Source organism: Colius striatus, chromosome 5 (genome assembly GCF_028858725.1).
Source record: "Colius striatus isolate bColStr4 chromosome 5, bColStr4.1.hap1, whole genome shotgun sequence".
Taxonomy (NCBI): Eukaryota; Metazoa; Chordata; class Aves; order Coliiformes; family Coliidae; genus Colius; species Colius striatus.
Genome location: NC_084763.1, coordinates 53,069,563 through 53,083,640, shown reverse-complemented (window position 1 = coordinate 53,083,640; position 14,078 = coordinate 53,069,563). Strand labels below are relative to the sequence as shown.

The following is a 14,078-nucleotide window of genomic DNA, read 5'->3' as shown; positions in this document are numbered from 1 at the left end:
GCTAATAGGAATTTTCAGTTATCTCATAACAGCCTACAGGTTACTTTAAGGCTGATAATAAAAATTGAGACCATCAAGACATAAATCGAATTTCATGGTTTGTTGAAATGTTTGCATCTGGATTGACTGCATGAGTAAAAGTAACATCCCAGGCAAAGGCAAAGTGTGAGACCTGAGTGTTAGCAGAAGAAACTTTTTTGTCAGAATAAAGAAAGGAAGACCTCAAGCCTCAGATCAAGGCCTCTCTATGCTCATTCTTATCACTTATCTTGTGGCAGCAAGTAAATCTGAAGAAATTTGGCTAAAGGACACAAGTGTAAAGATTGAATGTGCAGCAATCAGTAACACACTAACTCCAAGCAAATACATGACATTTTAGTACTCATTTTTAAAATGCAACAAAAGACACTTGAAAATTCTGTCATAATATCCACTAAGGTCTCCTACATAATGTGAGCTTTTGGGAGTTGAGATAATCTGATTTCCGTCTCCTGTAGACTGACTTACAAACACCTTTTAAGATAATACGATGATGACTTAGAAAACAACCAAGAAACCAAGTTGTTGTGGTGGGTTTTTTTCCCAGCAAAATAACAATATATCCATAACTGAAAGGGATTGATGCTCAACTCTGACTCTCCATCTACACAGTATAAACACTTTAAAATGAGAATAAAGGGACACTTAAATACACTGAAAAATTCTAAACTCGTGGTAAGGAAAAATGTATGTATCGTATATATGCTGAGGTATACCAAATAAATCAGGATATGGAAGACAAAGGGAAGGTCAAAAGCAAAAGAGAAAAACAACCTAAAATGTTTCAACTGAAAAAAGGGTGTAACAAGGCCAAAAACAGTTAAATTCATCTATTGCAGGATGTTCATTAAAATCATTCTAAAGCAGAAATCATCAGGCTGAAAGCAAAACTTGGTAAAACTAAATAAAATCCTGTTTATTTAAATTGAACAGGAGAAAGCTAAACAGAAATCCCACAGAGATACAACAAATGAAAAGGTAATTAAAGTAAAAAGTGAGAGAAGGAAGAGTATTAGAAATTGAAATGAAAGCATTTTGCAGTTGAAGAAGGATTGGAGGAAAGCAGCATAAAAGGACTTCAACAACCAAAACAAAGAGAGGAACCTTACGGAAAACATTTTTCCTGAAGTATAATGAAAACAACATGTGTACACAAATTGTTGCATAATAAAAAGACAGAGAGAGAAAAAATTACTAAGTAACAGTGAAATGAGAGTAACAATGCTACTCTTTAGTGCAGATGAGACTTCTCACTCCAAATACGCTAAGAGGAATTCTTTACCTCAAAATGAATTAAAGATTGATGCAAAACAGAAGTGACACAAACAGTAGCCCTAGTAGTAGCATTATGGCTCATGTGCTATTATCTGGCTAGTCATCAAGACAGTGTTCTAGCAGCACACAAATGTGCAAAGCCTTGAATTTGTTCCAGCAGTAGCTGAGTGACTCCTGTAAACACTAGGTCAGCTCCCTTAAGGACTAAGTTGACACTTTAATCCTAAACTAGAATTTCCTCTGCCTGTAGTATTTTGTTTCTTTGCTTACTACAAACAACAGGCTTGAAGAAAAATACTAATTAATCTTAAAAGTTTATTTGCAGTCTTCATTTTATCTTACCATCCTTTGTCTAAATGTGCACATATACATCTTTGAGCAAATGAGCTGGTTTCCCTTGGATTATAAACCACAAATTAATTTCGTATCTTATGTTGTACTACATATTAACATTCCAGTGTTAAAAAGTCCTATCCCTGCCTCAGTCTCCAGAGATGGAAATACTGAGAAGAATATATGAAGTGTTACAAAATAATAAGCCTTTAAAAAAAAGATTCTCCAATATTGTGAACTTGTGCTACTTTCAAGCATTTTTACTCTTGCCTTTGGGAGAATGGAACTAAACAAAAGAGTCTTGACCTAAATGTCATTCTCCCTTACAGAAGTTACTAGCAAAAGATAGTAGATGGATTTTACATGGAGATCTCAAAAAAAGACAAGATATCTTTATAAAAACACATGCTTTAACACAACTTCTGAGAAAAACTGTAGAGACAGTGAATACAAGAAGTCTAGTTAGGTGGTACCTGTGTTACTTTCTGTCATAAGACACTGAAAATCCCATAATTATACACAAATGGGGGTCAGATGTAAAAACAACTCTTAGGGCAGATGGGTTCCGCACAAGTCCTCCCTGCTCCAGCTCAGTGCCCCTCACACGCTGGGCAGCCCTGCACAGGTTGCTTTGATGTACATTCATCCCAAGGGCTGCAGCTCCCCTCCACTTCCTCTGGATCAGTGTCCAAAACACTCATCCCCTCTGACATGGAGCCTTCAACTCTCATCTTCTCTGGTCTGTGGTCCTCTGTACTCATCTCCTCCAGCACGGAGTTCTCCCACAGCTGCTGGCAACTATTAGTCCTGCCATTGCCCTCCATATGTCTCAGGGGCACAGCCTGAATTCTTGCTGCAGGCTGCGGGGAAGTCTCTGGTCCAGTACTGCTTCTCTTCCCTTCCTCCACTGACTGCAGGGTCCCTGTGGTTGCCTTCATCTTGCCCTACTCTTCCATCTCCTTCTAAACACTACAAATTTCTGTTCTTAAATAGTGATAGCAGAGGTGCCAGATTAGCCCAGCCAAGCTGATGGTGGGTTCAACTTGAAGCCAGGGCAAGTGTCAGGAACTGCTTAGAGGGGCAGCACTGGAGCTCCCTACTCCTGTTACCAAGCACAAGTGGCTCCACATAAACTCATCACAATGTCCAAAATAATGCAAGACTGGAACAGATGTTTTGCCACACGAACTGGATTTGCCTCTCCTAGTGCCTGAACATAAACCCACAGGATGGGACATCACTTGTCGCAGAGGAAGGGGAGCAAGACAGTAAGTGTGAAAAGAACTGAGAAAAACTGTGTAAAATTGCACAGAAAATCAGGACAGACATAAAAGACTTTAAAAAGAAATACAAGAAAAAAATGAGTTAAGAAATTTGTCAGACAATGTCAACTAGAAAGACTCAAATTGAAAGCGAACGAACTGTCTCACGTTGGATGTTTTTATTTCTACAGTGTTCTGGGAAGAAGGAACATTCTGGTCTGTCTTTATAAACAGAAGTAAATCTGACATCCATCCGTCTCAACTTTCTGATGAAAACTATCTGAAAAATCTTCTAAAAAATGAATTAATAGCTCCATGTCTGAGAAATTGCCACAGCAGTGTTAAAACCAGGATCAAAAGAGAGAAATCATTAGCTTCTGTTCCTCTTTAGTCAAGCTGAAAATAACTACTTGAAAAACAGCTGAGCATTTTGCAAGAACTAATGTGGCACCCAACTGTTTCTGGGAATTGATACAGAATGGCTTACAGGTAAAAAGCAAAACTTTGTTATGGCAGTAATTAATTACAAAGCATTTAGGCAGACTGAGAAGCTCTAGTGCAAAACCTTCTGTCCTGTATTGCAAAAAAATTCAGTGATAATATGAAGTAATAAAGTCAACCTTGAGCAACACTAAGCGACAGAAGTTGCCAAAAGGACAGACAAAGCTGAAAAGCAATTTCGAAAGGAATATCAAAATGAGAGTTCGTCACTACATCAAGTTTGCTGCAGAGTGTTAATAATTGTTTCCTACCCAGTTTTACCTGTAGTAGTCTAAAAGGGACAAGAGGGATTTTCCTGAATTTTCATCATACAAAAACCTACTGATTTCATAAGGAAAACTTTCTGGGAGTCAGTATTAGCTCAGTCCAACTTCATCTAAAATAATGTTCATGGAATCAAACAGCAAAAAGTAATTCTACTGAATAATATCAGTAGCCTCCCTATGGTTTTCTTACTGAAATACCCTAAAGTCAAGAGAGTTATTTAGATCTGAATAAGCCTTTAACATCTTGTATGAAGGGCAGGACCCAGCTAAAGGTTGGGAGAGGTGATTAAGAACAATTTCATCAGCAGTGGCAGTGGAAGACTCAGACTGTGGGTCAAATATCAGTAAATGTATCTAAAATAAGTTAGAACAACACAGAAACATCTGAAAAATGATGAGACAAGACCAAAGATACTTAGAAGTTGTAAAATTGGTCACAGGTCTTTAACTATCTGTCATGCTGGTATGATACTAGATTAAATAATTGCCAGTGAAAGTACAAAATCCATCAGAAACAGCCACGAAATCTCAGCAAAACAGATTTGGTTCTCATTTACAGTGGTATGCCATAAAAGATACTGTATAAAAATCAAGGGTAAACTTACCTCGTGGCTATGTGCTACATGACATTTTGGGTGGGATGTTGCATAAAAAGGTTGGTATTTATGACAAAAGATGTTATCCCATTGTTTTTTTCCTGAGTGTGTTCACAGAGAAGGCATTTTCTTGTCAATCATTAGGATTATGTCAAATTATTTTGCTTTGGCATTTATTTCTCCCCTGCAATGGGAACTGTCTGCAAGTGTTCAAACCCTGGCTAGCTAGCTGGGTCAAACACCAAAACAAAATCTTGCTAAAATATGTTGATTTTGGCAAGGACCTATTCAACACATCACTGCAACAGATTTAAATAGAGACACAAAAGGCAAGCTTGCCAATACCAGGAAAATAAAGTTCATTTCCTACTCTCAGTATGGCAAGTAATAAAAACTATCTGAAAACAATCAAATCAATCTGACGAAGCAAATGTTCAAATGGCTTGGAATAGAGCCAAAAAAGATCAGTACAGACATAGAGAGACAATATGTACTGGACTTTGCATCATTATAGGAAGAGACATAAGAGCCAGCTTGATGTGCATTTTTGCTGTCATCTACTACAAGAGTTGGCAAAATAGTTAAAATACCAAATAAAGATGGACAGATGTAAGAAAGAATTATAGTTCTGTCTAAAACGTTTGTTTCTTTGTTCAGAGTTAGTTCTTTGGCCTGAAAACTTTCCTTCTTGCCTGATCTCAATCAGAAATGCTTGTGTGTGTTTATATGGCACTTAACACCAAGTAGACTCCCTGAACGCTAGCCACTCTAATTTTAATCAACTGCTCTGGTGAGTGGGAGAACACAAACAGGTGCAGTCTACGATTAAGATGCCTTAAAATTAATTCAAGGACGCCAGAAAACTGAATGGTAGCAGTAGCTTTCACAATTTCTTTAAAAATTCCCCAATTACTAGTAACCTTTTTGCACCATCTTTCCAAAGCATCTCCCTTCAACACTGAGGAGTAGAATTCACTATTTTTAAAAACACAGGTGTTTAGAAAGCAACATTTCTGAATATTTACAATTCACCAGTCAAGTAGTACATACTATAATGCCACTAGGATGACTCAACATTTATTCATCATTTTCATATCGTTTGGTCTCACCTATGACATCAAACAGATGCATCATGTGGTTTTGTACCTGGGAATACAGGATTGTCAAAATATTTAATATTAATCTACATTAAACAATATCAAACTATATAAGCTTCCCAGATGAACGTTAACTCTGGTTCCCAAACTGCTGAGTGTGAGTTTAGGATACTTTTTATATGTGAGAAAGTTGCCATATTTTTTGTGGGAGTGGCTGAGCATGGAAACAGACACCTAGAAGCACCTGCACAGTCTAATATGGGGCAAAGTACTTCAGTCACTAAACCACTATTCTGTGCTTGATTTGCCCAATTATCTTTTTATCAGTTCAGAGGTTTATTTTTTTCAGTTGCAGTGTGTCTTTCAAGAAAAAACAACAGGTTCATATACATTTTTCACACCCACAGCACATTTTCTGTGAAGCACTGTAACTGGGAGTCAGCAGGGCACTCGGACTGACTGCATTACCAAAATGATGACAAAGAATACACAATAAAGCAATATGGCATGCAAGAAACTGTGCAGTCTTGAGATTTTACTTTGCTTCCTTAATCAGTCAGCCATTAGCTTACACGGTTTCTAACGATTTGTGACTATACAAGGATATGGAGTTAATACAGGTCTGTGAGGTCTCAACACACTGCGATAGTGTCGTTAGTGAAAAAGGTGGGAATAAGGGGGTACCTCCTTCATCAGATGGCCTTGTTATCTCACTGCAGTAAGAAAAGGTAGGGTTCGTGTCAGAGCCATCTGATTTATAATCTCCCAAAGTGGTAGAATGTAAATACTGCTTACTGTAACGGCTTGCTCTTTCTACAAAGGTAGGAAAAAAGAATATCACAGTAAGTAGATGACAGAAGTGCAAAGATGAGCAACAATAGAAACCTCAGCAGTGCTAATACTGATATCCATAAACTTAGGGTATTAACAGTCTATAAAAGTGAACTGTGCACAATTTTGTATCCATTTTGAACACCAATAGTTCAAATGGTTGCTTCAAAATCAGACACCACTAAGCTTGTTCTCTGCTTCAAAAGAACAGCAGAGATGGAAAGTAGGATTGAGATACTGGGGGGAAAAAAAGCAATGAAGATGAACCATATTAAAATTTCCACTGGAAAAATCAAAATGTTCCCTTACCCCAGTGTGCATACAAATGCATATGGAAATAAAATTGAATGACATTCAAAAGACTGAAGTTCCACTATTAGGAGCAAAGAAAATACATGTATAAAAGTAAATGTTTAAAATAAACATTTCTAGGGGGGAAAAAAAATCCCAAAACCTTGGAGAGTCAAAATACTGTTGACTAGTATTATATTACCTCCTCTCTTTTTCCATGTACCCTTAAATTATGAACACGGTGCTGCAAATAATAGCACAAGGCATCCTATTTTGTGCTGTACAAGCAAAATGTGCATAGAAAAGAAATCAGTTTCAGAAATCGGCCACCTTCTCTATCTCTGGCACTTCAGTCAAGTCCAACTATTTGAAAATTCTACTTACAGTGAGGTCAATGCTTTTTAAATGACTACTTGTAAGTAGTATGAATAACTCTTGTCTGGGCTCAGATTTATTTCACTCCTTCTATCCGCACATGTGACTACAGCCACAGTTTCTATAAAACATCACGTTTAAAATAATGCCCTTTTTTTCTACATACATGAAAACATACTTATAAAACATATGGCTGGCACATTGACCTGAAAATGTACTGTATCAACTTAGTTTCATAAACATAAAAAGCTGAATTGGGGAAAAGCAATACCAGAAAGCATATGCAGACTCCTAGACTGAATATTGTCCTCCAGAGGATCAATGTCGAAGATGGAGCCAGGATCTGTGCGCCAAACTTTAAGATCTTTCCCAAAGCACAGAAATTACAAGACAGACAACAAAGTAAGTAAAAGCATGAAAAGAATGAGTTTTAATGATCAGCAATCAATTTCCTTCCTCTAGAAATTAACCAAAAGATCTAGATATTCACCTGAAAGAACCAGAAAGCATTAATTTCCTGCTGAACTTTGTGCACTCATTTTAAGCATTGACATTATTTTAAGGAGACTTTTTCCTCCCAATTTTTGTTTTCCTTTTCTAAAGCATTTTCTTAAGTCTAAATAAATGGAAACAAATTACAGCTCCTGTGTGTAGCAGTTTTGTGTGGGTCAGGTTTTGGTAGCCAGGGGCGGCTACAGGGGTGGCTTCTTCAAACTAAGATCTACCAGAAGCTTCCCCTGTAGCTGATAGGGCTAATGCCAGTCAATTCTAAGGTGGATCACACAGCTGACCAAGGCCTGGTCAATTAGTGACTGAGGTAACACCTCTGTGAATTTTAAGATTCCTTTTTACTTCTCATCTCCTTGTTCTTTTAGGTTATTAATAAATCAAACCCTTTTCTCCCAAAGTTGAGGCTGTTTTGCCTGTGACGCTAATTGCTGATGGATCAACCTGTCCTTATCTTGACTCACAAACCGCTTGTTTGGGTTTTGTTCCTCTCCCCTGTCCAGTTTAGGAAGGGGAGTGATAGAATGATTCGGTGTGCACCTGGTGCGCAGCCAAGGCTAAACCACCACACTGTGTGACCTACTCTAGGTAGTCCTGCTCTGGCAGGAAGGTTGAACTAGATAACCTTTCAAGGTCCCTTCCAGTCCTTGAGATTTTGTGTGTGTATGTTGTATTAAAGCTCTTTTCCACTAGAAAAGCCAAAGTAATATATATAAGATTATTTTCCCAGGCCACCAACAGTATCCCTACTCCATGGAGATGCTGCAATATATATCCCTACAGCTGACAGTTGGCATTATACATCTCTACAGCTGGCAGAGGAGTTACAGGCCCTCCTTTGTGTACAGTAGAGATCAAGTCAGCCTAATAAGCAGAGTCAGGGGCATAGTTCATCTAATCCAAAATAAATTCCTACAAGTTGCTCCATTCATATAAACTCAAAAGTATCCATCTTAATTGATATTTTTTAAATGGATTAGAGTGACAAATTTGGATGTAGAAATTCAAATTGCAAAATGAAGTTCACTCTTGATCTCAACTAACAATTCCCTTTGTCCTCTAAATATCTAAGTTTCTTGGGACAGAGACTTATTGTTGGTCCACTACATGGGTATTGAAAAGCATTTTTGGAATTCAACATATTGGTTCAATAACAGTAGTAATAGTAAGATATTCAGCTTTAATTCATACAAGTAAGTTAATAATATCTCTTGAATTCACATGTTTGAACTGGGTATTGAAAGAAAAAAAGAAGCTAGAAACACAGAAGCTGCTACAGTATAAATTCTTGATCTCCTCACATCAGTCTAATATACACAATTCATATCTCCTGTCTCTAAAAATATAACGATAATTTAATCTCTCTAAATCAGTTTAAAATGAAATCCAGGTGGGAAGTACAAACAGTTAAAGGACAATCCTGCTAGATCACACATTTTTACTGGTGGTTTGCTTCTTGGGCAAACCTGTCTGCAAGACTTTCTCAATGCACTGGAAGAGGGAAAATAATTCTCTTTCCAACTTGGTCCTTTGTTGGTTTGAGTGGTACCAAGATAAATAATGGGTTGGTAGGTAAAGACTGTGGGGAGCCCAAATATGTCATGTTTCAAATGATTAATAGCCTAGAGGCAACTGAAAGAACAGGCAGAACTATTAAAATAAATCCCATGGCTTTACAATACATTCAATATATTTACATTACGTTAGGTACTGCAACTCCCATAAGGTGAGGCACAGTGCTAACTCCTTCTTGACAAGATGAATAAAATGCAACTCAAAACTGTGTGTTAGTCCAAATGGCAATAAATTATGCAACTACATAAAGTACTGACAGGTATGAGAGGGGTGGGGGAACTGGCAAATGCCTGACTTTTCCTCTTTGATCATGCCCCAGTAAGTAAAAACATAGTAAATACAGGTTCATGGCAGCATCAGTGAAGCAGTCATTGATTTGTATTGATTTTATCCATCTCTGTAACCTGAAATAACATACATAGAATCTGAACCTTGTCTATTTATAGCACCAATTAATTTTAGCTTCCTGGTAACTTTTGCCAATTTTAAATATCCTTATAGTCATGAGAGAATCGTGGGCCCTCTTTAGTCACAGATCTAAAGATCAATTTATTTTGATGGGTTTAGAATGGCATTAGTATGGTTACAACTAGTATCTATTTTTTAAAGCAGAGGCATTAATTCTAGCAATCAGGCATTTGAAAGAGTTGTTACATCTTCACACCAATAACACTTTAAAAAACAACCAAATGGACTCTGACACAGAGGTGCTTTTTCTGATTGGCTGAAAAAAATATCAGCTAGGAAAAAGCTCAAGAGAGTCATAATTGGTTTTTTCAGTCTGTGATTTTGTTTTTCTATTTACCAAGGACATTCCATGAGCAGGGAGTTCAGCATTTCTTTTTAAATAAGCAGGTACTATAATTGCAGTTCACTCCGAAAAACCATTTGCTGAAATATCACTGGATGTTACTGTCACAGATTTGTCATGGCCTCTTTCCTTTAAATAGTTGTGCTATTTCTGCTGTTTAGCCAGGATGAGGAGTTAAGAACTCCTGTATGTTTTGATACTAGAGTATTTTAAGGTGATAAACAATACTAATATTTCAGCTACTTACAACTCAAGAGTCTTCAGTTATTGAACACAGAATCGCACACACAATTCTTATATAAGGCTACAGAATATATGCAATGCAGTAAAAAGTAGGTTTGAAGTGTGCAGTAAACAGCATATTGCAAACTATGCATTGAGCTGCAATTTTGCAGGAGCTTTTTTCTCTCTCTTTGGCTGCACTATTTCTAGCTGTGGAAGTGAGTTCAAGTGCTTGGGTCACTAGAGACAATGACTTTCTGAACAAGCTGTTGCCCTAGATCCAGAATGTGTGACCCTCTGAGACCTCTGGTTTTAAAAGCATCAGTATGTTTCCTAGGCAGAGCTCTCTAAACACTCAGTTTCAAGAAATCCCTTCTGACATAAGTAGCTACAGACATGGAAAAGACAGCTACAAAAACAGGACAGAAAAACTCTTTATGTAGTGGAGACTCATTTGGAGACTTTAAGGAAACAGATGAAGAAGCATCTGCCAGGAATAACATAGATATAATTAACCTTGTTTTAGGCAGGAGAATGGACTACATGACCCACCTATTAGTCCATTTGACCTGCAATTTGGTTTTTCAGAAGCAGACTTAAAGTCAACTCTTGCTATTATTACTATGTAGGAAGGATTTTAGAGTGCTATGTCAGAATGTTTTTCTGCATGTAGATCCTCTGAGGTCTATACTGTTGTAAAACATAAAAACCAAACAAACAAAAAAATCACAACAGAAAAATGACACACCAAAAGAAAAGGATCAAAAAATGAAAGTGTCAGGCTACCATTTCCTTTTCCATAGCAGACTCACTAACTTTTAGGAGATTTCAAATATCCATTTTGATTTTGAAATCATGTTTATTACAAATATCCCAAGTGACATCTTAATGCAATACTCTGTCACTACATAAAAAAAACAATCTGTACTCTACCCCCTGAATACCTGGTCTTATCTTGGACCACCTTGTAGAAGATCACTTCTCAACACTGGCTTACCAGAGATCTAATGAGTAGCTAATGAATTACAGCTTGAGATATTCTGAAAGATGTGTGAAATTTTAAAACAAGAGGTAAATGGAGCATGTGCAGCTCTGGTGAAACTGCTGACTGACAGAAGGGGAAATATCCAACTGGCCTGCAACATTTAAACATTGAAATCTTTCAGAATCACAACTTTAATAATTTCTCTCTGTTCAAAACAAAGACTATTGCAGTTATTTCCACCTTTCTTGAAGAGTCAAAACTCAAAGTAATAGCAATGAATATGCATATTTGAAAAAATTACACAGCAAATAATGTACCTCCTGTTCATCCCCATTACTGCTTCACTAGAAGCTGGCATTGAACTAATAGTTCAAAACAGGTTTCATACCAGGAGTAAAAACGAAATCTGGGAGCACCTCTTCTCAGCTGTAATGGAGAACACGAGTAGAGGCTTTCATCTTCCCCACAGTGTTTTCAGTAGCAACAGTATTTGACAACTTACCAACAATAATTCCAGGTCTTCTATCCATCTCAACAATATGTGGATGCACACCTTTATATGCTGCATCACTCACAATTTGGGTGTTTTTCCGCACCCGCTCTGTTACAGGATCATCTACCACTGGGGTGAAGCCTCTTCCCTTTGTCTTCTCAAAATCTTCATGGTATTTTACCTAGGAAAAAATTGAAATTACATATTTATTCCATAACAGAAATAGTCATTCCCTGCAAGAATGCATATGTGCTTGTTTTATGAGGCATTAATTTAAGGTGCAAAGCATGATCTTATAGTCACATAGGACAGGAAAAGACCTCAGGTGGTCATCTGGTTTATCCCCTTTTTCTCTAACATAGGATAGCTCTCTACTGATGTAGACAACTACATCTGTCAGCACAAAATGTTCCACCAGTAACAGTTCTAAAGAACTTTAGTATTTTTATTCACTGAGAATTTTGATTACATGCAGAGTTTCATACAAAAGGTGCTCTCTTGTTTTAGTTTATGCCAGCTGGCTTTCAACACAGGTTTTTAGGAAGAACTGCAGTTATTCTAATCAGCTTGCTTTAAAAAAGTAAAAATAAATCAAATAACATTAAGGTAGAAATTGTTATACAACCAAGTGTTGGAACAAAACCAGTATTAGTAAGAGTTATGAAGTAGTATCCCTGATTATGAATATTTACTTTCTAAATAGTCTTAATCATCAAAGAATTAAATTGACAAACATTCTCACACAAGCAAATGCACACAAAACAGCTCATTCCAAGAACAAGTCACACAGAAACCAGGAACGTGCACAGGCACAAGGTGAAGTGTGTCACCTAATCCAGCCAAACTGTGTGATGCTCAAATGAAGTGTGTACTTTTTTAAAGGAAAAAAAAACAACAATAAAAGAAGAGACACTTAGCTGTTAGAAAACCGTTTATTAGTAATTTGAAAATGTTCATTACAGTCATATGCAGTTAGCAAACACTCCCTCAACAGGCATAAGAAAACATTCCTTCCACAGCTGAGCAGAGTTTGATCAGTTACCTATATTAATGGATGGTAAAATCCAGTGGAAGTCAAGTGCCATTCCTTAGTATAGCTAGAGGAAGAAAATACCCTACCATTGAGATGATGTTTTGTGTTTCTTTGACATGCCTTAGCTCAGGGGTGTCTAGAAGCACACTACGTCTACCTTTCATCTGCCTCTGATCACTGCTGTACTTGACCTGCAAAAACAGCAACAACAGCACACATGAAGTTTTTGTTTTCAGTAGAAAGGACAATGAGAATCACACCATGCAAAGGTATCTATTCCAAAGCACAATGTCCAGTTGTCCTTGTTTCTTTCTTTATGCTTACTTTCTAGTCAGTACACTTATTTCAGACAGAAGATACAGATGAGTTAGTATACTGATAAGGCCAAAGGGCACATTTATTCCATCAATCACTTAATATTGACTTGAAAGCTGAAATTCTTTACTGTTTAAATGACATAAGTGAAAATAATTCAATTATCACTGAAAAGGATGATAAATAAGAAGAAAGTACCATTTTGACTTTGACATCTTTAAAACAAATTTGCAGTGATGATGATAAACTACTTTCTTATTACCCAGATAGACCCACATCTTCTCCTCAGTTTGCTTCCAGGTTGGGATTAGCTAAGAAATCCTGGGTCTCCAGGGAATTCAGCTCTTACAGATTAGTCTTTTGGCAGCCCTCTTCCACCTATTTGACAGCTAGTCTTTGCTAGCAGCACAAAAGCAAAATGTGTTGGACACAGCTGAAAATGTTGTTTTCCAAGAGAAAATTTGGGCTCTGTGTTTTGTGCATTAGTAAGTACAGAATCTCCTATGCCAGATTTCTCCTAATTAGCTTGCTTTGTGGCATTTTACAGACCTGTAAAAATACAAGGCTCATTATCTTTAAAAAAGGGAGAGGGTCAAAATAACATACACATTCAAAATTCTAAAACAGCAAAAGTACTTGATCCTACTTCTTTGGTTCTAGAGTGAGTACTCTTACAGTTTCTTCCAGCTGGTTGGATTCTTCTACTAATACTCTTAGCTTCTACATTGCTTTTGTAACCTGGGCACTGAGTGTTAGTAAATATTTGAGATTTACCTACACTCACACCCAAACTATTATCTCTCAAATCAGTTGTGCAAATTATTTCAACATGAATTTTTAATGAGAGAAATCAAGCACTGAAATTGTCTAAACCTCCTTAAAATTACATATTAGCTAAGCACAACATACCCATGAAAAGATGAGCCTTGGTGTCTAGATTCCATTGGTAAGTTTGAAACAATGTACAGAGAAACAGAAATATATGGTACTTGATGTTCTTCAAATGCTTCTTAATTAAACAATAAATTTTCTTAACATATATGTTCAGCTACATCTGCTTTTGAATAGAAGGCATTTTCTGGACAGAATTCTTACAGTTGACATAGTTTGGGTTTCACCTGCTGTTCATTAACATAGAGCAGTGCTTATCCCTGTAAATCTTGAGAAATTAAGTGGAGTCACTTGGGGGGAAAAAAAGCTTAGTTTTCAGAACTAAAAATATTATTTAAAGTCTAGAACTATTAGCAAGCTTCCCTCTCATTTTAAACCAT

At 36.9% G+C, this 14,078-nt stretch overlaps 1 protein-coding gene across 1 annotated transcript in view; it reads right to left on the bottom strand.

Moving 5' to 3' along the window:
- Positions 1–14,078, bottom strand: part of NEBL (nebulette) — a 96,379-nt gene that overhangs the window by 25,066 nt on the left and 57,235 nt on the right. Inside the window, 4 exon segments of the mRNA XM_061997097.1 lie at positions 6,054–6,182; positions 7,138–7,230; positions 11,469–11,640; positions 12,579–12,683. Of these exon segments, the coding sequence (XP_061853081.1) occupies positions 6,054–6,182; positions 7,138–7,230; positions 11,469–11,640; positions 12,579–12,683 (499 nt within the window).